The sequence below is a fragment of the Brassica oleracea genome, chromosome C6 (assembly GCF_000695525.1).
Source record: "Brassica oleracea var. oleracea cultivar TO1000 chromosome C6, BOL, whole genome shotgun sequence".
Lineage (NCBI taxonomy): Eukaryota > Viridiplantae > Streptophyta > Magnoliopsida > Brassicales > Brassicaceae > Brassica > Brassica oleracea.
In genome coordinates this window covers 15,997,864-16,019,556 of record NC_027753.1, presented here as the reverse complement: position 1 = coordinate 16,019,556, position 21,693 = coordinate 15,997,864, and the positions used below count along the sequence as shown (strand labels likewise).

At 36.7% G+C, this 21,693-nt stretch overlaps 2 protein-coding genes and 1 pseudogene across 2 annotated transcripts; 2 read left to right on the top strand and 1 right to left on the bottom strand.

Annotated features, from left to right (window-relative positions):
- The first annotated feature begins 1,887 nt into the window (after nucleotides 1–1,887).
- On the top strand, nucleotides 1,888–3,790 carry LOC106300970. Its single transcript, XM_013737268.1, has 8 exons — nucleotides 1,888–2,321; nucleotides 2,449–2,493; nucleotides 2,580–2,715; nucleotides 2,795–2,870; nucleotides 2,945–2,993; nucleotides 3,089–3,186; nucleotides 3,269–3,407; nucleotides 3,506–3,790. Exons 1-8 carry the CDS (start codon nucleotides 1,992–1,994, stop codon nucleotides 3,659–3,661), a joined length of 1,029 nt encoding a protein of 342 aa, XP_013592722.1. The 5' UTR covers nucleotides 1,888–1,991; the 3' UTR covers nucleotides 3,662–3,790.
- Nucleotides 3,747–5,674, bottom strand: LOC106300971 (chloroplastic group IIB intron splicing facilitator CRS2-A, chloroplastic). The gene is made up of 7 exons (XM_013737269.1): nucleotides 5,332–5,674; nucleotides 5,108–5,260; nucleotides 4,947–4,997; nucleotides 4,802–4,875; nucleotides 4,312–4,370; nucleotides 4,148–4,224; nucleotides 3,747–4,007 (listed from the first exon to the last, which is right to left on the bottom strand). Exons 1-7 carry the CDS (start codon nucleotides 5,590–5,592, stop codon nucleotides 3,891–3,893), a joined length of 792 nt encoding a protein of 263 aa, XP_013592723.1. The 5' UTR covers nucleotides 5,593–5,674; the 3' UTR covers nucleotides 3,747–3,890.
- A 6,087-nt stretch (nucleotides 5,675–11,761) lies between these two features.
- LOC106298732 lies at nucleotides 11,762–16,155 on the top strand (annotated as a pseudogene).
- Nucleotides 16,156–21,693: the final 5,538 nt, after the last annotated feature.

Sequence of the window (21,693 nt, the reverse complement as noted above, 5' to 3'; positions counted from 1 at the left end):
AATGTTTATATAAAAATAAATGAAAACAAAGATCAACTAGTAATTCTCTTAAACAAAACTCATTTCTAAGTTTTTTATATGTTTCGATCTCTCTGATGTCTGCGTCTGCACCAGTGGTGTGATAGGGTCTCTCCTCTTTTTAGGTGTTTATCGTAGATTAGTTTTCTTGGTGAGAGACGGAGCTGCGGTGATAAAGGACGCTCGCTCTCCTCCGTTATGGCTGTGCGGTGGAGTGGGTCTTCTAAGGTATCACGGCAGAGATGTTACTGATTCTTCGGAGGCGGATTTTAGTTCTTCTCCCCGAATGAGAAACCGTGTAGGCTCTCTTTAAGTGAAGCTTCTTTGGCTACCTATGGTTCTAGTAATTGTCGATGTTTAGGGTTGTGTTGTTACCCTTGCTAGGACGAAATCGCTTATGGATGTTCATGGGTGCCGGTTCTTGTGCTATTATTGATTCCTCCTCCGTTTTAGTAGTGTTATTGGAGCTTACATCTGCTTAGCGGTCCAGCCTTCTTCGCGCTTTGGTGTATTGGGTTCTTCTTGGTTTCTCTCTCGAGCATCGCCTTGGATAGATGATTGGTGCGGTGGCGTTTACTAGCTCGTTTCTACAGTCTTCTCGGTTGTGGAAGTGAGTTCAAGACGTCGCATTGATTTGGTCTATCCATTCTTCTCTGGCGAGGAGACTGAGGTGGTCTTTGGGGTGTTGATTGTAGGTGGCTATTCCTGGATCGATGTGTCCACATTCCTGAATGACGTCTCTCCTTGGCTAGTGCTCTAGTCGGAGTGCAGCGCTCCTCCATATAGCTTTGCGGTCTTGTTACCCTTTGTGCTCTAGTTTGCTGGTGCAGCTGGTTTCGTGCTCGTTTCTTGTTAAGTTCTACACCATCTCAGCAGCTGCGGGCTTTCGTTAAGTTCTTTGGTTGGTGTGCTTCAGTTCTTTTTAGGTGGAGCGTTTTAGTTTCTGCGGGTTGTAGTTCTGTTTGTAGTTTCGTTGTTAGAATTAGATTTTTTGCTTATTTGGTTCCATTGGTTGGGATAGCATTTCTCTCTCTTGTGGGATTAGTCTCCGTATAACTCTCGATACTTTCGGGTTCGGATACAACCCGAACCGGATCGAAATCCAAACTAGGATCTTAAAATATACAAATTTAGTTAAATATGTTAATATATATATATATATATATGTAGGTAATTTAGATATTTTAAAGTATTTTAAAGATTTTTGTACTTTGTTTTATTTGTTGTTTTGAATACTTTTTAGTTAGTTTAAGTAATTTAACAATATTTTATTTAGATGTTTGAATAGTTTATATGCTTTGAGTATTTTTTTGTTAAATTTATAAAATTTTAAAAAATATTTTTAGACGATTTCAAACATTGGTTATAATATGATCTGAACCGAATCCGGAATGAACAGATGCGAATCCGACCTGAAAAATTAGTAAAGCCCGAATAAAACTTAAGAGTATAGTACCGAAAATCCAAAACAACTAAACCGAATCCGACTGATCCCCAGCCGCAAGGCCTAGACGGATTAGTTTAGTTATCGGATGGAAACGTAAATAATACTAGTCTCTTGATCTTAAACCAAGAAAAGAAAAACTCTTCATCTCCTTTGTCTGGCTCTGCATCAGAGAGAACATTGGTGAATCAGACAATTTCATTGATGTAGACAGTAGATGAAAATTGCGTAACACTTCAACAAGAATGTTTCTCTTCCGCAAAAGTGTGATGATCATTAGAAACTTGGTTATCTTTTCAAATTTTAAAATACTTAGACAAAAAAACTTTATGCAAAAAATGTTGTTTTTATGATAATTAGACAAAACCGGTTCATATTTAGACATGGTTTTCAGTTGGCTGCAAATATAAAAAAAAACGATGAGGGTAAAACAGTAAAATTTCAGATAGAAAAGTTCGGTGAAGAGATAGTTCTTGAGACTCAGCTCTCTCTCTCTTTCTCTGAGAAAGCTGGAGCTTCACGCACGAGAATGGCTACTTCTTCTCTTGTCTCTTTCCTATGCCTCTCCTCTCCCAAAACGAAATTCAGGCCAATGGCAGCTCTCAACAAATCCTCCAGAACATATGAGCTGAAGAAGGGGCAGACCCGTCTTTACCATAAGCTTCCCTCTGGTCTAAAAATGGAGGTCATCGAGCAAAGAAAAGAGAAAGACGAAAGAAGAAGAAGAAGCGAGAAAGAGAACCCACCATTGGTTTTTGTTCATGGAAGCTACCACGCAGCTTGGTGCTGGGCTGAGCATTGGTTACCTTTCTTCTCTTCTTCTGGGTTTGATTCTTATGCCATCAGCTTATTAGGTCAGGTATAAACTCCTTTCTCATTTACAAATCTCATATTCTTGAAATTGTCAGGAACATCAATCTGAAAATGTTCGGCTAAGACAAAGTAATCTGATCTGTGTGTGATATTGTCATCTTTAAATACTTCAGGGTGAAAGTGATGAGCCTTTGGGAACAGTTGCTGGAACACTTGAGGTACTTGAAACTTTGATTATTCATTACAAATGTGCATTGTCTTTCAGCAAGATTCGTAAAGTCTTTTTTACTTGTTTGTGGAATAGACGCACGCAAGTGATATTGCGAACTTCATCGAGTCAAACCTTAGCTCTTCGCCTCCTCCTGTTGTTATCGGTCATTCTTTTGGAGGGCTCATTGTTCAATATTACTTGGCAAATATCTCAAATAAACAGCCGTTAGGTAAGGCTAATTCATAGAAATGCTTGTTGTTTTCTTGGAGCAGCTGTAATAATGGGGCCTACGCAATAACTGGTTCCAGTTACTGAAGCTACAAATGCATATCCAGACATTTCAGGGGCTGTACTAGTTTGTTCCGTGCCACCTTCGGGTAATAGGTACCTCCTCAGAGAACTTATTCTTTTTGTTTAGCTCATATATGTAACTTATAAAGACTATCTTTCTTGTTCAGCGGGTTAGTGTTGCGCTATCTCTTTACTAAACCCGTAGCAGCCTTTAAGGTAAACTCTTTCTCCGCTCTTTCATCTTTTAAGGATGGTTAATGTGCCATGTTCTTGTTACAAAAAAGTTGGTTCTTGGTTGTGGTTTTGAGCAGGTAACTCTCAGTTTAGCCGCTAAGCGTTTTCAGACATCTATTCCTCTTTGTCGGGAAACATTCTTCTCTTCAGCCATGGATGATCACCTAGTGCAGCGGTATATACTCATAAGTACCCTTGAATCTTAAGCAAAATCTCAATCATCTTCGTGAGTTCTTTGTCCTGTTATTACGATTCAGTTACCAGGATCTGATGAAAGAGAGTTCAAGGATGCCATTGTTTGATCTCAAAAAGCTAAACGCATCACTTCCGGTACCAAAACCAAAGGAAAATTCGACAAACGTTCTGGTTTTAGGTGCCAAAGATGATTTCATAGTGGTACGAGACTACAAAACGCACCCCTCTTTGCTACCTGAACCAGAAAGTTTTAAAATCTTGGTATGTGTATTAAACCAGAGTGGGTTATGATTTTACAGGACGACGAAGGACTGAAGGAAACCGGGCGGTTTTATGATGCCGAGCCGGTTTGTATTGAAGGTGTTGCTCATGATATGATGCTTGACTGTTCATGGGAGGAAGGTGCCGAGGTTCTTTTGTATTGGCTATCTAAGCCGAGAAATCTACCTGCTTAAACTAACCGAACTGAATTGAAATTTTCGGTTTACAATATTGGTCAGCTACTTTTGGTCCTCCTTGTCCGCTTGTTGGTCCTCTTGATCAGAATTTGAAAATGATCTTCAGTTTACAATATAACCTACCTCTAAGATAAAAGACTAATGATACTAACAGTATAATGTTGGACTATGTTGTTACATGCTACTGTGGCATGTATGGTCCAAGACGAAGCAAAAGTGAAGATAATCAAATTGTGTGGAACTTGTATTTCTGCCCCAAATTGAATCGAGATATTGCATCGTTGAATCCATATTCAACGAGCGTCTTCACGGCATCAACACCTTGTTCCATCCCCGCATCAATCTAAAATGATTCAGTTCAACATAACCATTTAGGTTCGATGAACAAAACAGCCGTAGAATGTCATTAGTCCAAAAACGTGTCAGACTTTCAGAGACCATCAATTGACTGGCGAGACATAGGTTAAAAGCTAGTGTTTTTACTTGTTTACGCTCCGAGCGGCTGAATTTCTGGAGAAGAAACGCTTTCATGTCCATGCTCCCCGGTGGATTCCCAATTCCTGCAGTTTACCATACAGTTTTACTATGATTGTAAAGGGCTGCTTTGGCGGAAGAGAACATTCACAAGGTGGAAATGGAACACAAACCAATTGATAAGCGGGGGAAGCTACGACATCCATTTAGATGTTCTGTCACATTCTTCAACCTGACACAGCAAAAAAAAAAAAAAAAAAAAAAAAAAAAAAAAAAAAAAAAAAAAAAAAAAGCAGTCATAAACCTTTTCAGTCAAAGCACAAGAAATGCTGACTTTCATCATAGTGTGATTCACTCCCTAACAATAAAAATGCTTTAGACTCTTTTGATTTAGATGCTATTCTCCATCATCCAAGGATATGAGATCTTCAACTTTTGTGTCTGTTCAATATAAAGATCTCCCTTCCTCAGCATAAGTATAGAAATTAAAAAAAAAGAAAAACATTTCTAATTCCAATAACGGGAGATTTGAAAACTCTTAACTTCATCTATAGTTCATTGCCTTGTATCTTTATAAGCAAAGACACAGTTCTTGTCCATTCTGTAAGAACAGAAGAGTCCACAACTGATCACTTTTCTCCAAAAACATAAGACATCGCTTACCCGTTGTGGTGGCTATGTCCTCCTTTTGGTTGAAGCCTCAAGACACCATTAGGCAAACCCATGTCATCATATATCTACACCAGAGAGGCAAATACAAATCTTTCAAGCATCATTACGCAGCAAAACAATAAGATTTCATTCTTACCATCAGAATGTGGTGTAAGGGTACTTGATAATAAGCAGCTAATGGCCCAACCTTCGGAACACATTAGAAAAAGACGAAATCAAACATACAATGCCAAGGACTTTGGGTTATCGAATCTTATGTGAGCAAATCAATTATAAGCTATATCACTCAAGACTAACCGATTCACCACTAAAATTCATGTAAGTTTGAGGTTTAACCAACAGAATCGGTACTTCTCCAACCGCACCTATTCCGACCAAACCCTTGGACTGAATTGTGTTCATGGAAATGTCTGCCGTTCGAGCTATATGATCAATCATCTCAAAACCAATCTGTACAAATGAAAGAAGATGCCTTTGATCTATAAATCATCTAAATGAAAAAGGAAAGATTGAAACTTTACATTGTGTCTTGTTCCGTAGTACTTTGTTCCAGGGTTACCAAGTCCCACGATAAGCCATGGTGTGTACTCAACTTTAAGCTTGGTATCATAAACAGGCAACGAGGAAGCACGAAGAGAGAATATTCTTTTGGATTTCGATTTTGATTGGCCAAATTTAAAAGCTTTTGGGTAGAGAAGAGATGTAATCGGAGGAGATGACGCAGAAAGCATCGCTGAAACAGAAAAAGGCGACGAGTTTGCAGTGTAAGTGGATAAGGTCATAAGGACATGGGACGATGTCTCTAATCACTGATGTTCGCAGTGCGTTCGGATCTTCGGGTCAGGTTTTGGGCCGTTCCTCTTGGTTCAAAGTCCTTTGGAATCTAGAAATTAGGATTTAACAAGTATTTGTAAATATTTTATTCGGATGCGGGTTGATTTTTATCGGATCATAGTCCGTTTAGGTCTATAATTAAAATATTTATAAAATATTCATAATTTTCAGATCCGTTTAGGATCCGAGTCCGGGAAGATTCAAGCATTTAGAATCTGAAAAGACACGAAAATTCTATCAAATTTAGTCGAAATATGTCATGTTTATCTAAAATTTTAAAAAATAACTTAAAATAAACTATTAATAATTAAAATATAACATTTTTAAACTCTAAATTTTTATTTAAAACATCATATTACTCGAAAATTCTACAAAAAATAACAAATAGTGTTAACAAAAAATATTTCAACTAAACCATAAAATAAAATATAGAAAATAGAACAAAAAATCATAATTTTGAATATTCATATATTTTAGTCGGGTATTAATCGGTTCTTATCGGATCAAGTCTATTTGGGTATGTTTTTTGGATTTGGATCTATTTGGGCCCATTCTTTTCGGTTATGTTTATTACGGTGGACTATATTGATACCTGTAATTTTTTAGTTCAGTTTCAGATCAGGTATTTTTGGATTGGTTCCAGTTTGGATTTTCGGTTCCAGGTAAATGTCCTTGCCTAATATAGATCCAGCTGAACGGTTTTAAGCTGTAATATTAGGTTCGACTGTTGACCATTCTCGAAACAAGAGGAACAAATAGAAAATGAACGTAAAGGAATAAAATTACAGGAATGAAAAGGAATTGTTATTCTTTCTCAAATTTAACAAAGAATACTTTTGTTCTTTATTTCTCTACAAAAAAAAGAATAGTAGGGAATGAGAAGAAAAAAATATTCCTCGTGAATGGTCATATTTTTTAGGAACGTTAAGGAATGCATTATTTCTCGTCGTTCTCTGGTCACCATTCGTACCCATTGTTTTTGTAAATCAGCCGGTACGACCGGTGTTTAATTTTTTTTTTCTTTGAGCAACAAAGTCTTAATAGTCTTTGTTGTTTGGAACTACGTATAACATATCCTTATCTATGTTGGTCAAGTTTTATCATATGTACTTGTTGATTCGTGAAGCACGCTTCTTCTGCGAGTGGTCCCTCGATCATGGGGTTGGTTCAAAATGTTACTTTCTTCCTCAAGTTTTGTTTTCAAACGGATTGACCCCTTTAGTCTGTGTCGGCTCTTTATTCTCAATTTCCTATTTAAAACTAGGCTAGGTATTGACAGAGTGCAAAGCTCACTTTTAACATCAGATGTCCGATGACGACTCTACGAGGGCTGCCACCAGCGCCGGCTGAAACTCAGATTATGGTTTTTCTATTATGAATTCAGAGAAGGGAATGAGGAAACATGCAGCGACCCGCTCCCGCGTCGCCGGACCGGGTTCGGAGCGAGTATTATGATAACGCTTCTACTCATTTTAGAAAACCCAACGTGTCCCATATATAACTGGTCCCAGGAGTCACAAATGCACTACCTTATGTGAAATACCAACCCACCCATACCCATATACGTACTTCTTCTTATACTCCTGTGCACATGGAAATGGAACAGACGACATGAGTAAATGGGTTATTTAATGAAGCGATTCTAGACCAGTCTCCCGCATGACACTCTATACTACTCAATGAGGGAAAGAAGACTGACTAGCCACTTACAATCAAGCATGCATTCAATACAATATCAACATTACAATGCAGCCTAAAATGCTACACCAAACATTGCAAGAGATTAGTCATTGCTACAAATGGACTCAACTCAACTGTAAGTAACATAGACGCAAGGACCTATGTCTCGCTCACGGTCATCCTACCTCGTGTTGGCTTGCCCTGTGTACATTATATAACCGTCCCGAAGCTTCATATGTGACCACCCACTCGCAGACCGTTGGTCCTGTACGACACTGTCTGCCCCGGTCTTGATGATCACTTATGCCCCCACTCGGCATGACTCGATCCTATGCGCCCATTAACTTCATCCCTTTCGCGGTCTCATCACATATCTCTTTTTAGCCGCCACCCATTCTCTTTGTTTTAACATCACACATTCTCATTATCAATCTAATTCTCATGAACTCATTCATTAGATGTCACCCATTTTCGGTATCATATACAATACACTTCACATTCCGTAAAATCATCCATAACATTCATCTTTCATTTCAATCATTCATTCTCGTCTGAAACCCATTGTAACTACAACTCTTCGTTCAATTCTTCTATCAACCTAGCATTCACCAAACTAGCATCTCATGCAATCCCATCAACCATCCACACAAGTAATCAAGGAATAAGTCATTCACATCAACACAATGCAGTCCATTAATGTCCTTTAAATAATGTGAAAGTTCTTATGCAATAGTGAAAAGAGATTGATCTGGAGACAGATCTGGAGATCTGGAACAAGAGAACAAGAGATTGAGCAACGAACAATAACACACGACCAACACCACCACTCGTGGCACCGGCGAGGAGAGAGAGAGAGAGAGAGAGAGAGAGAGAGAGAGAGAGGCGCGAGAGAGTAAGAGAGAAAAGGAAAAGATAAGCTTGACGGCTGAGGTTTCCTGGTCACTCTAGATCTTTACAGGGCTTCGCTCTAGTTTCAAAATAGGAGAAAAGAAGAAGGAAGGCTCTCTATTTATAAGCAAATAAGGGAAACCTTAGGTTTAACCAAATGGGCACTGAACCCAACATGCTTTCCCTTCTAAACCCAATAAATTCTGGCCCACAGGTCTTAGGCTGTTACAATTCTCTCCATGTTAGTCAAAATTTGTCCCCGAATTCCAATCTTCTAACTAGAACATTGAACACACAAAAACCAAAGGAGACATACAATACGAAAACAGACTTTTACACAAGAATTTAAAAAACAAACCAATTTAGCCCGGAAAGAAATCATGCAAGTAAATGGATCCGATCGGAACCATAATAGAAGTATATATATAGCTGGTGGATTTGAAAACATTTCACAACTTTTTTTATGAGCAGCATAAACTTTCACACACTTTTCAAAAACTGAAATAAGGTTTTTGAAAACGGCGGAAATGCTGAACCCTTAGGATAGCACTAACGGATCTTAACCTGGGCTCTGATACAAATTGTAACGACCCACTCCCCCTTCGTCCGACCGGGCATCGGAGAGAGTGTTATGTACACACGTCTACTCGTTTTAGACAACCCGACGTGTCCCGTTACTGGTCCCAAGAGTCACAGACACAATGCCTTCTGTGAAATATCAACCCACCCATATCCGTATACTTATACTTATAGTCTTGCGCACAGGGAAATGAAAGGTAGTGCATGAGTAAATGGGTTACTCAGTTAAGCGGTTCTATACCAGTCTCCCTGCATGACACTCTATACTTCTCAATGTGGAAAGAGAACTGACTAGCCATTTACAATAAATCATGGATTCAATACGATATTGACATCACAATGCAGCCTAAAATTCTATACCAAACATTGCAAGAGCTCAGTAATTGTTACGCATGGACTCTGACTCGACTCGACTCCAAGCAACCTAGACGAATGACCTATGGCTTGCTCACGGTCGTCCCATCTCGTGTCAGTGTGCCTTGCATACATTATAAAACCGTCATGCAGTTTCCTATGTGACCACTGACTCGCAGTCCGTTGGCCCCGTACGACACTGTCTGCCTCACATTCTTGATGATCACTTATGCCCCGACTCGGCATGACATTATCCTATGGCGCCAATTAACTTCCCCCCTTTTTGTTGTCTCATCAGATAAACTCATCATATCTCTTTCTATACGCCACCCGTTCTCGGTGTATAAACTTCACACATTCTCATTATCAATCTCATTTTTATTAACTCATTCATTAGACGCCACCCGTCCTTAATGTCACATAAAATACACCTCACATTCCATAAATTTATCCATAACATTCAACTTTCATTTCAATCATTCATTCTCATCTGATACCAAATGAACTACAACTCATCGTTCAATTCTTATATCAACGTAGAGTTCACCAAACAAGCATCTCATGCAATCCCATAGACCATCCACACAAGAAATCAAGGAATCAATCATTCACATCAGCACAAGGCATCCCATTAATGTCCTTTAAGCAGTGTGAAGGTTCTTATGCAGTATGATTCTTAGATCTAACAACATAACTTCCATTATGATCTATCAACGTAACAACAATGTCTAACCAACCCTAATTCCAACATCAACCAATATAGAGAATAATGAAAACAAATTGGGTTAAATCACCTCACCTGAGAATAGATCTGGACATCTGGAACAAGAGAACAAAAGATCGAGCAACGAACAATAACACACGGACACCACCACCACCATTCGCGGCCACCGGCAAGGATATAGAGGGCCAGTCGGGAGAGAGAGAGAGAGAGAGAGAGAGAGAGAGAGAGAGAGAGAGACTTCACGACTAGGGTTTCATGGTCTCTATAAAACTCTCTATCTTATCTCGAGTTTTAGAATTGGGGAAAAGAAGAAAGGAAACTTTATTTATAAAAAAAAAGGGAAAACCCTAGGTTTAATCTTGATGGGTCTTAGACCTAATGAGATTTCCCTTCTGAACCCAAGAAATTCAAGACCATATATTTCAGGCCGTTACAAAACGGAGAGAGAAATATGTTTGAGTTTTTTTAGGGTTTTTATTAATTAAACCCATCAACGAAAGATGAATCGTAAAAAAAAAAACTTTTCAACTAAAAATCATGTGAAATAAACCCTCAACTTTAATTCCGTTAAAATATGTTACCATTCGTTTAAAAAACTGTGATGGGGGTGAGATACGTTAACAATTTATAAGTTGAGGGTTTATAATGTTGAAAACTTATTTGAGGGGTTTTTTTACGATTCAAAAATAGTGAGGGATTTTATCACTAAAAGTCATTAATTGTTTTAAAATCTTTATTATCATTTATACATTGTTTTAGATTGATACAAGCCTTTAAAACTAATTTATAAGTTTTAATACATTACTTTATAAGTGATTTAGAAAGCTTCATAAATATTTTAATATTCTTACATATGATTAATACAGTTTCACAATGAATAATTTTATTCGTACTGAAACATAAAGTGATACAATAAATCAAAAATAATATGTAAAATATATTTTTTATTGATCAAGAAAACAAAAATATAACGTATTTTTCAGATATCAGTGAGAATAAAAATAATCATGCATTATTTTTGGGGGATAGGGAGAATGTATTAAAATTTATAAATTAGTTTTAAAGGCTTATAAATCAATATAAAATAATGTATAAATGATAATAAATATTTTAAATCATTTAGTTACTTTTAATGATAAAACCGCTCAATTATTTTTGAATCCTAAAAAAACTGCTCAACTAAGTTTTCAACATTATAAACTCTTAACTTATAAACCGTTAAATGTATGTCACCCTCCGTCACAGTTTTTTAGACGGAATTAAAGTTGCAGATTTATTTCACATGATTTTTAGTTGAGTGTTTTTTTTTACGATTGTTCTCGGGGGTTTAATTATTTTCCACGTATCATAAGTTCAACCGAAACAAACGACTAGAAACCAAAATCTAGCTGAACAAAATAAAACATATGTCGCGCACTCTTTTTCACTCACGAAGAGCTCTTAGCTTATTGATTATCTTTCTCATATGGTGAACAACTGAGCAAATAATGTCCCAAAAATATCAACTGAGCAAATATACCAAAATCAATGATCAAATTTTCATTTTTCAGGAGATTTTACTGAGAATAATATAATACATTAGAAGTGATTTTAAATAGTAAATAAAGCAATCCATTAACTATCATTTAGTTTTGAGTTAAAAACTCATAATAATAAATCAGTATTTAACACCAGAATTTTTTTTTTTTTTTGAAAGATTTAACACCAGAAATTACGTTTCAAACTATTAAAAATTAGTATTGTTGGATGACCTAGAATTTCTTTAAAGTATATAACTTTCCTGTTTTAGTAAAAAAACTATAAAATGGGAAAACACAAGAAGACAGGATATGTTTAGATATTTTATAGCCACATGAATTTTCCAATTTATTTCTTCCATAACAAAACTTTCTCCTCGGAAGTTCAAAGTCAATGCACAGATTACAGACTTTTTTTTTTGACTAAAACAGATTACAGGCTTGTTCTCCTGTTTTTGGTAAAGACTTTCGTTTTCCTTCTTCTTGAAGCCAATGGGTGAGGGATTTGTTGCATTGATGTTCCTCCTTGTTTCACTAACAATCGTCTTAGGTATGCTTGTTCCGATTATTCTAGGAAATGTTTCTGGTTTAGTCACTATTGCTGATACTTTTTTCTTGTTGCTTTTGCTTTTGTTCCGATTATTCTAGAAGGGTTTGTTTGGGTTGAGGCACGTACAGCGTTAAAGCCGAGCAGTTCCACAAACTTTACCATACAAAACAAATGCGATTATCCTGTCTGGCCGGTAATCAATGGCACCTCCACTGAATTTTCGATCTCAACCACCTGCTTTGTCCTCAAGAAAGGAGAGGCGAGTCTCATCAGTGTTTGCCCGTCCACTACTCCCAACAAGACAAGGTTAGTAGAGGTGACCACTCATTAGAGATGTTCGGATCTAGGATTATGTTAGTTCCGATGGTGTTAGGATGATCCAAAGCTATATGTTCTAAATTTCAGTTGGCTACTTCTTGTTAACTAATATATGTAATTTATGTCACATGTTAAAGAATAATCAACGGAAGCGCAGTGGCTCCAACAACTAGTGGACTTCCCCCACAGTCTCAACCCTTTATATTTCCAGCAAAACGTTTGTTTTATCTTGTTTTCTTGTCATTCACATTGTTATGTTTGTTTTTTTGGCTAACAATAATTATTCTGAATTTTTTTACAGAAAAATCATCATGGAAGTCAAAGTTAATACCTGGTACCAAATCCATGAATTTGTGAGACAGAACTCTCGTTGCATAAGACCTATAGTTTGATTCTTCTTATCTTATTCCAGGAATCTCAGCAGCTTTAATTGTGCTGATCATTATTGTGATGGCGGTTATGTTTAGAGCAAAGAAGATGAGAAAGAGTGAGTGGGATGATAAAAACGTTGAGCAGTTGTACAGTTAAAGCGATATAGCTACGCAAAAATCAAGAAGATGACAAACTCATTTGCGCATCTTCTTGGGAAAGGAGGATATGGAACAGTCTACAAAGGAAAGTTACTGGATGATGGCCGAGATGTTGCAGTAAAGATCTTGAAGCAGTCAGAGGGAAATGGAGAAGAGTTTTTCAATGAAGTAGCTAGCTTAAGTAGAACATCTCATGTTAATATTGTATCTCTTCTTGGATTCTGTTATGAAAGGAACAAGAGAGCGATCATCTATGAGTTCATGCCAAATGGATCCCTAGATAAGTTTATTTCCGAGAATATGTCAGTTAAGATGGAATGGGAAAGGTTGTACGACATTGCGGTGGGTGTCTCTCGTGGCCTAGAGTATTTGCATAATGGTTGTGTATCGAGGATTGTGCATTTCGATATAAAGCCGCAAAATATACTCCTGGACAAAGATCTTTGCCCAAAGATTTCAGATTTTGGTCTTGCCAAGCTCTGTAAAAATAAGGAGAGCATCATGTCGATGTTAGACGCGAGAGGAACAGCAGGATATATTGCCCCTGAAGTCTTTTCAAGGAATTTTGGAGGAGTTTCACATAATCAGATGTGTATAGGTATGGGATGGTGGTTCTTGTGATGATTGGAGCCAGAAATATAGAAAAAGTTGAACATTCTGGATCCAACAATAGTTCAATGTACTTTCCAGATTGGATTTATAAGGATTTTGAAAGGGAAGAAATCATGAGGATTTTTGGTGATCGTATAACAGAAGAAAAAGAGAAAATTGCAAGGAAAATGGTATTGGTTGGTCTGTGGTGTATTCAGACCAATCCATCTCACCGTCCAGCAATGATCAAAGTCATTGAAATGTTAGAGAGGACTCTAGAGGCTCTCCAGGTTCCACCTAAACCTCTCTTGTGTTTACCTGCAACAACGGTTCCAGAAACTGTTGAAGATAGTAATGAGACTTCGAGCTTCTCTTGGCCAAGTCAGTTTGAAAGAGGCACTGTCATTGGTGAAGACACTTTACGCATTTCTGAAGAAGACATAGTTCCATGTTCCAGCTCCTAAACAAAAGTCAACATAAAGACTGAATCTTTTACAACTTTCGAGATCTTGAGATATTTTTGTTGGTTACTTTTATAAAATTTCTGATTTGATTGTGTTAATTACATGCTTATGAGATTATTCCTTTATGCAGACACTCAAACATCGTTGGTTAACGTGGATAATAAACGGAATCTACTTTCTGTTGTTTTTTTTGGAAACAATGCGATATACTTTGGAAGAGAGCAAGGTAAATATAAACTAGGGATGCAAAACTAAGTTGATCTACACGTCGCTAAGAATGTTGTTTCTTTACATATGTGCTAATTTTATCCCGTATATATTAAAAAAAAAGCATTACAACATTTTTTTTAGCCACGTGTCATCACCACAATCATTCTTAGAATCATTAGAAAAATATGTTGGTCCATCAAAATATATAATAAATTTTTTATTAAACTAATCATAAATTAATTATTAATGTTCTGCTTTATTTCCTTAAATAAAAATAACGGAATTACCAAAAGTAGTTAAAGTATATATGACAATTAATGATTTTGAATAATAAAGATTTAATAAAAATTAGTATATTCTCGATCATTTTTTAAATTTTAACCTATTAAAATAAATTAAACAACCACATTAACTATATAGTAAAAATTTAGATTTTTCTGTATATGTTATATTTAAAATTTTTAAAAACGACTATAAATGATTAAAATTATTAAAAATCTCACATTGAATTTTTTTTGATCCATGGTTTAATTTGTTTATAGCAAGATATAAATGATTAAAAAATTATATAATAAGAAGTCTGATTTAATAAATATTAATATATTAATATTGTTTAAAATAAATTACGTATCATATAAAAATACATATGTATTTCAATTTCAAAATTTGATTTGATTTGTTTTTGATAAATTTTGATAAAAAATTTGAACAAATATTGACAGCTTAATATTTAGTTTTAAAATATTTCATAATGTTTTCAAAAATATAAATGACTAAAAACTATTAAAAATCCCACAAAAAAATTGTTTTGAGTGATTCAAAATTTTTCTTATAAAAAATACAAATTAATAAAAAAACAATATGAGTCTAGAATATTATTTAACAGATATCAATATTAAAAATGTACTATATATCTATGTTAATATTATTAAAACTTAATTTTATATCATATAAAATAGAAAAAATGTTTGTTTTAATTACAAAGTGTTATTGGTTTATATATTTTGATTGATTTAGAAATTCATATAGTATTTATAAATCCAAGTAAAATATGCAAATCCGGAGGTTTTTCCTCGGATTTGAGTCTTTGTATTTTTAACTAAAAAATCCAAACAAATCTATTCAAATCCATTATAAAACCAAATATATTAATAAATCCGTACGATTGAATAACACTTGATTTGATCCATAATTTATGAATCATTAAACCAATAACACATGATTTTAATACAGATTTGAAAATCATAGAACCAATAACACTAGATTTAGTTCGGATTTTCAAATCCATTAAAATACAACAACCAATAACCCCTACTTAATAAAATTTATTTACGTGTTTGCACCAATTTAATCATATACAAAATAGTTACTTAATTTTTAATTATTAATATATATGTATTATTTAATAATATGTAAAAGAACATATAATACGTAAAAGTAATTTATATATAATATTTATTCCTTGCAAACCGCAGGTCTTAACCTAGTTATTTAAGTAACAAGACTCCAACAAAAACTAGTGACAAGACTCACTTATATGAGCATCCTATCTGTAGAGTATATATGGAAATAAGATTGTGTAAATATCTTATGTCAAAACCCTACGTATAATCACCTATATATTGTGTACTATTCTTCTAATAATAAATATCATTCTCTTAATATGGTATCAAGAACCTAAGAAACCTACTTTTTCTTTCACAGCTGCCGACTTCCCACCCTAATCATTTTCTTCATTCTATCTCATTCACGGTTAAACCCAAAAACATGTCATCATCTCCGGCCAACAACAGGGAGACCATTAACGTCTCTAACACTCATACCATTATCAGCTTCAACATGATGAATGTTACTAAGTTTACCTCCACCAACATCGTCATGTGGAGTCGTCAATTACATGCTCTTTTCGGTGGCTACGACCTTGCAGGATATATTGATGGCTGTCATCATCTGTTCCCGGCGCTCACAAATGAAGGCATCGTCACCACTAACCCCGACGTATTCTTCACATCAAGACCACCTTATTTACTCCGCTTTTCTTGGAGCGATCTCATTCTTGCTTCAGCCTATTCTACCCACTGCTACAACTGCGGCAGAGATCTGGACATACGCCAAACCGAGTCGTGCTCACTGGAAACAATCTGAAGAATCAATTGAAATATTTGAAGAAAGATAACAAGACCATTGATGATTATCTTCAAGGCTTAACTACACACTTTGATAAGATTGTATTACGGGAAAAACCCCTCGACCATGAAGATCAAATAGAGTACATTATTGATAGACTCCGGCAGGCATATAAATCTGTTATTGATCAGATTGAGAGTCGAGACACTCCTCCAACCATTACCGAGATACATGAACTCAACCATGAGGTTGATATACCATGGATTTTACCTGTTTTTAGCAATGTATATAGGTGTTTTAGGAACTATTTATTATGTTTTCGAGTTTTTTTAGAGTATTTACAGGTTCAAAAGTGTTTTGGAGATATATGGTGATTTTGGGGCATTTTGAAGCAAAATCTAGAAGAAACTCGTAGCTTCCCATCGAGCCAGTCCAGAGTCGACATTCAGAGTCAAACGTCGATTGACGGACATCTCCTGTCGTCGATCGACAGCGAAGCGCGAAAGGTTCGACTTGGTTTCCAGCCGACTTATGGCCCAAGTCCTAAATCGTTTACAAGATTATCCCTAGCCGATTTTAACCTAATATTTATGTGCTCTGCCATTGTTTTGGGCAACACACGCTTTCATACTTTCTACTTTACACAGAAAAGCAATATCTATGATTTTTAGTAGTTTGGAGAGAAGATCCAAGACTACTTCAGAGATTTGTATTGGAACTCCAGTATTTCTAACTCTATTCTATTTATGCAGTTTATTTAGATATTTGCTATGTTCTGTTTTACTATGTCTGAGTAGTCATCGTTGTTAGATTTAGGGATTAGAAGTAATGTTATGAGGGATTAGCCCAAAATATAAATACATTAAGGTGATAAGATTTCCTTCATAGAAATTGCTATTAATGCTTGTGTTCTTGAGTAGCTAACTAGAACCTTGAACTTAGGTTAATTAGGCTCAAGGGGAAGCATGGTATTTTACCTGAATTAATTCCCATGAGCTAGATTTGCTAGAAACAAGCGACAGTTGATCTAGTCAAACTAGTGAACCAATTGAACAGCTCAGTAACGCTTGACTAGGTAAACATCGAGCGACGCTGGTCATGCGGCGTCGATCGACGTTCGAACTATATCAACAAGCGATGACTGAGATATAGACTTAGATCAATAGAATTTATTCGCACGCGGAAGGTGGAATATATTGTCATTAGAATTCGTGTTCTAGGATTGAAACCTTAGCATCTATATCACTATAATCTCAATTACCTGAAACCCTAAATCTAGCTATTTCTCATAATTACTTAAAACCTCAAATCAATCAATCAACCGAACAACTGTCTTGTTCACCTCTGCTATTTACTGTTTTAATTGCTTGCCTAGCTTAATTATAAAATTGTTAGGATCTATTGTGTGCCTTAGCTACTTGTGGATTCGATTCCTAAGTACTCTGACTGAACCTCTTATTTGAGAGAGTAAAGTCACTCATTGGGGTAATTTGAGTGGTATCAGAGGTCAAGCTTCAAACTGTTTCAACTACACCGGTATCTGTTCTAATTATGACGAATGCGGCAATGGATACAAACCAGCAAGAAACACAAGGAATCAGAAACGGTATGGAGTACCAAATCTCTCAAGAAATCGACACACTCAAACATCGCAGCAACAAAGTTTATTTCTTCGACATGACAATCGTAACTCTCATGGTTATCAGCGCCGTATGTGGAGTATATTATCACAGGGATAGGACGTGCTGCAGCTTCAACTTTCGAGCTCTTCTCATGGGACAAGCTACCCTCCAGCTCCTTGGCACCCTCATGCTCACTTAGCCGCACCCCCTCCATACAACTCCAACAATTGGATACTTGATAGCGGCGAAAATCATCACCTTACAAGTGATCTCAACAACCTGTCACTACACCATCTTTACAATGGAGGAAAGAGGTCACAGTAGCTGATACTAGCGGTCTTGCAGTCACAAATGTGGGAGCCAAAATTCGCGTAATCAAAACTTATAATGAAGAAAGCGTAGCCTTTTCGAGGGTCCAGAGTCTCAGCGATGACCACAAAAAAAATGCATAATATGGAAACGACAAATGAGATGTAAAAGATTTTAATATTGACTTCAGAATGAACCTTGGGAAAGACTGCTTATGTAACCCTTTCGAGGATCAAGCCGAACGTAGTTCAATTTAAAAAAAAGGTTAAAAAGAGATCAAACTGCTTTTGTGACATTCGTCTAGTAATCAGATGCGACAATAGAAAACAAAGTATGGCGAAAATAAAGATTAGGGTTTCTAAGTGCATAGAGGTTTTGTAGCGAAATTGCTGTGTCTTTTCTTCTATGTCCTGTTTATATACTCCTCCATGGTTGGGCGTGTTTCCATTTTCCCGTAGATCCATATATTCTATTTCTTCCATATTTCCTCGATCTTTCTTTTTTTGTCGAGATTCGAGTCTATCTCTTTCGGAAATCTGCCATTATAATGTTTTTTTTTTTCCTTATTCATCTCCAAGAAAATTAAACCGTCATCCAGACTGGGCTACTTTACTTGTTAAGTAAAAAATGGCAGTTTCTTGTTTAAGCCATTTCAGGCCATTTTACGAATTACGCAATTTTACGACTTTCTTGAAAATCGTCAATTCGCACCAATTTGCGGTTTTTTGTGTCTTTTTCGTTACATAAAAATTATTTGGTGCATAAGTTAACCATTTCCGACTCGACATTTGGTTTGGCTAGATTTACAGAAGAAATCATTTCTTGTTTTCTCCATAAAATCTCACGGCAACTCCAATTGTGAAGAAACAAAGTGAGTTTCGAACAAAGCTCAAGCGAGAACATGAGGAAAAGAGGAGTCGGCGATGCTGAGATGTAATCGGCGATGCAGATGAGTCATGAGGAGAAATGGGCGATGCTGAATCAAGAGGAGAGGCAACGAGAGATCCTCAAGAGTGAACGGGCGATGCTCGCTTGGAAAGAAGAGGAATGGGTGATGCTGAGTAATGAGATGAATTCAGGGAAATTCTGACTAGGAGAGAGAGTATCTTGGGTGATGCTAAGAGGACAGAGGAGAGAAAACGGGCTCTGTTGAGCGGAGAGATGGGAGACATGAGCAATTTTGCCCTTTATCTGCCTTATCCGTCTCTTCCATTCTCCGCTGATGGTTTCGTATGTTTTCAGAGCTGTTTTGGTTGTTTTATAAAAGTTTTTCCTTAAAACTTTCTGAAGTTTTTTTTACGGAAGATTGTTCCGTAAAAATTTTATGATTGATTTACAAATGTTTTCAGTAAAAAATTTTCGAAATTTGTTTTACGGAAAATTCTTTTGTAAAAATTGTTGTGATTGTTTTATGTAAATTTTTCCATAAAACTTTTCCGAAGTATGTTTTACGAAAGAAACTTTCATAAAACATGTTTTTATTGTTTTACAAAAAAAATTCCGTAAAAATCTCCGAAGTTTGTATACAGAAGATTGTTTCGTAAAAGTGTGCTATTTCTCGTAAAGACCTTATGAAATAACATTTTCTCGGATAATTCTTATTTGGACAGAAATATCTTTATTTCCTTTCCAAGAAGAAATATACAGATTTTTTTTACGTATCTTTCACAAGTTGGCATGGCGTATGTGAAATTAGTATCTCGATATTTCTGGCTCATTCTTGTAAATTATACGATTCTTGGGTGATTTTAGCCGTCGATTTTGTTAAGAACGATTATGACCCAAACAACGCACACTGGTTATATATTTATATATGTCTGTTGCTCCATGGAAAAACTAAGAACGCGCTATACGAGTGGCCAATCCCATCTACCAGCATGGCCACCAACCATGCTTCACCCATACCCAAAACTGCTCTCTCCTCTTGGCATTAAAGATTGAACACCAATCTACTCCTATTTTTCAGTCTGTTGTTACTCGATTTTCTTTACTTGCATTGGATTCATTACAAAAACAGTTTGCTTGTTATGATTGCCTCATGAATACAACCCATAAATTACCTTTTCATAAACACTCTCCACACACGTCTATTCCTATTTTAAAGTTTGTTGTTACTCAATTTTCTGTACCCGTTTTGGAATAATTACAAAAACAGTTTGATTGTTCTGATTGCCTTGTGAATAAAACGGGAAAAACCCATAAATTACCTTTTTACATATACACTCTCTGTACACAAAAATCATTTGAATGTCTCTATACCGACATGTGGATCTCTCCCATCCTTTCCACCGACCTCTTTCGCTTGTAACTCCGGTGGATCTTTGTTCTAATTGTCATGGTTTTCCTCAGAAGGACTTTGAATTTCTCCAGCTATGTCCTTAAGTCAATCCTCGTTATCTCCATTAGGCTGCCACCCTCCCGAGGACATAGTGGGAGTCGCATCAACACAAGACCCATCACCTAAAGTCTGGTCCTAGGAAATGGGGTCGTCTGGGCGGTTGAAAGTTGGTTTATCCACAGGAACGGTAGCATGCGCGTCAGGATTGGGTCGCTCCCCTGAGAGATCGCCAACAGAACACCCGGGAGTCTGCAGACTACTCGCAACCGAGCGATTGATCAGCCGGAGATTGGACCCATACGGGTCAATACCTCGCAAGAATGCGCTCGTCGATATACTGAGACAGAAGAACGAGTGGCGAGAGGGACAAGTCAGCCTCCGGGGTGTCGCCGAACTCAAGATCAGCGGATTCTCGCTGAAGTATGGTCGCTTTCTTGGTAAAAGTGTCGATAGCCTGTTGAGGAATCGCCACACCCTTGCCCTACAGCATCCCCAACAGTGTGCCTTTCTGGCAGCTTGACTGTAGAGGAGATGCTTATCCTCATAGGAATCTCGACGATCCATATGCCCTTAAATGTTCTCGAAATGGCTCATACACTTCGAAATATAAGCGGTCTGGACTCTTACCCTCTCCAAGGTAACCTTGTAGAAACGTGACTTATCATTAGATCTAAACGGCGATACCTCTCACAAGTAAATTGGGAGAGGGGCTTATTGTAGGAGATGAATTGCATCCCTCAACAAGACGCATCGCCCACCAAGACTGCTTCGATCGACTCATCGAAGAAAGAACATCAGCTTGGCTGGCAACCCCAGTTGCTCGGCACAATCGAGATCAATCCCATTAGGGAAAGACGACCTAAGGAAATGTGAGAGGGAGGTAATCTATATAAGGAGGAGGAGGACCAGCAAGAAAGAGGGTTTCCGAACATTTACACACACACTTGGCGGTTAGAAACTAGGGCTTACTCATTGTACTCTTGCCAACATGTACTTTCTCGGCCAGCTCTCCGAGCATCGGTTTACTTTTCTGTTCATACTTTCCGACTTGTAATCGTTTACTCTTTCTCGATCTAATAAAACGCCTTTGAACTGATCCACCGACGAGTTAGGTCCTACCGTACGAGTTCCGGCCGAACTCGGTTTAAACAATACGCTATAAGTTTTAAATACCGACATTCGGTAAAATTATAGTTAAAAGTAAGGGAAAATTAGAAGATTGGGCAACTTTTAAGTTTGAATTAGAAA

Bases quoted from the DNA above. Each gene is read 5' to 3' on its own strand.
- LOC106300970 (XM_013737268.1), top strand. From the start codon at position 1,992: ATGGCTACTTCTTCTCTTGTCTCTTTCCTATGCCTCTCCTCTCCCAAA. The intron at 2,494-2,579 runs GTACTTGAAACT...TTTGTGGAATAG, and splicing joins CAGTTGCTGGAACACTTGAG to ACGCACGCAAGTGATATTGC. The intron at 3,187-3,268 runs GTATATACTCAT...ATTACGATTCAG, and splicing joins GATGATCACCTAGTGCAGCG to TTACCAGGATCTGATGAAAG.
- LOC106300971 (XM_013737269.1), bottom strand. From the start codon at position 5,592: ATGACCTTATCCACTTACACTGCAAACTCGTCGCCTTTTTCTGTTTCA. The intron at 4,998-5,107 runs GTTAGTCTTGAG...TGTGTTCCGAAG, and splicing joins TGAATTTTAGTGGTGAATCG to GTTGGGCCATTAGCTGCTTA. The intron at 4,876-4,946 runs GTAAGAATGAAA...TCTCTGGTGTAG, and splicing joins CCTTACACCACATTCTGATG to ATATATGATGACATGGGTTT.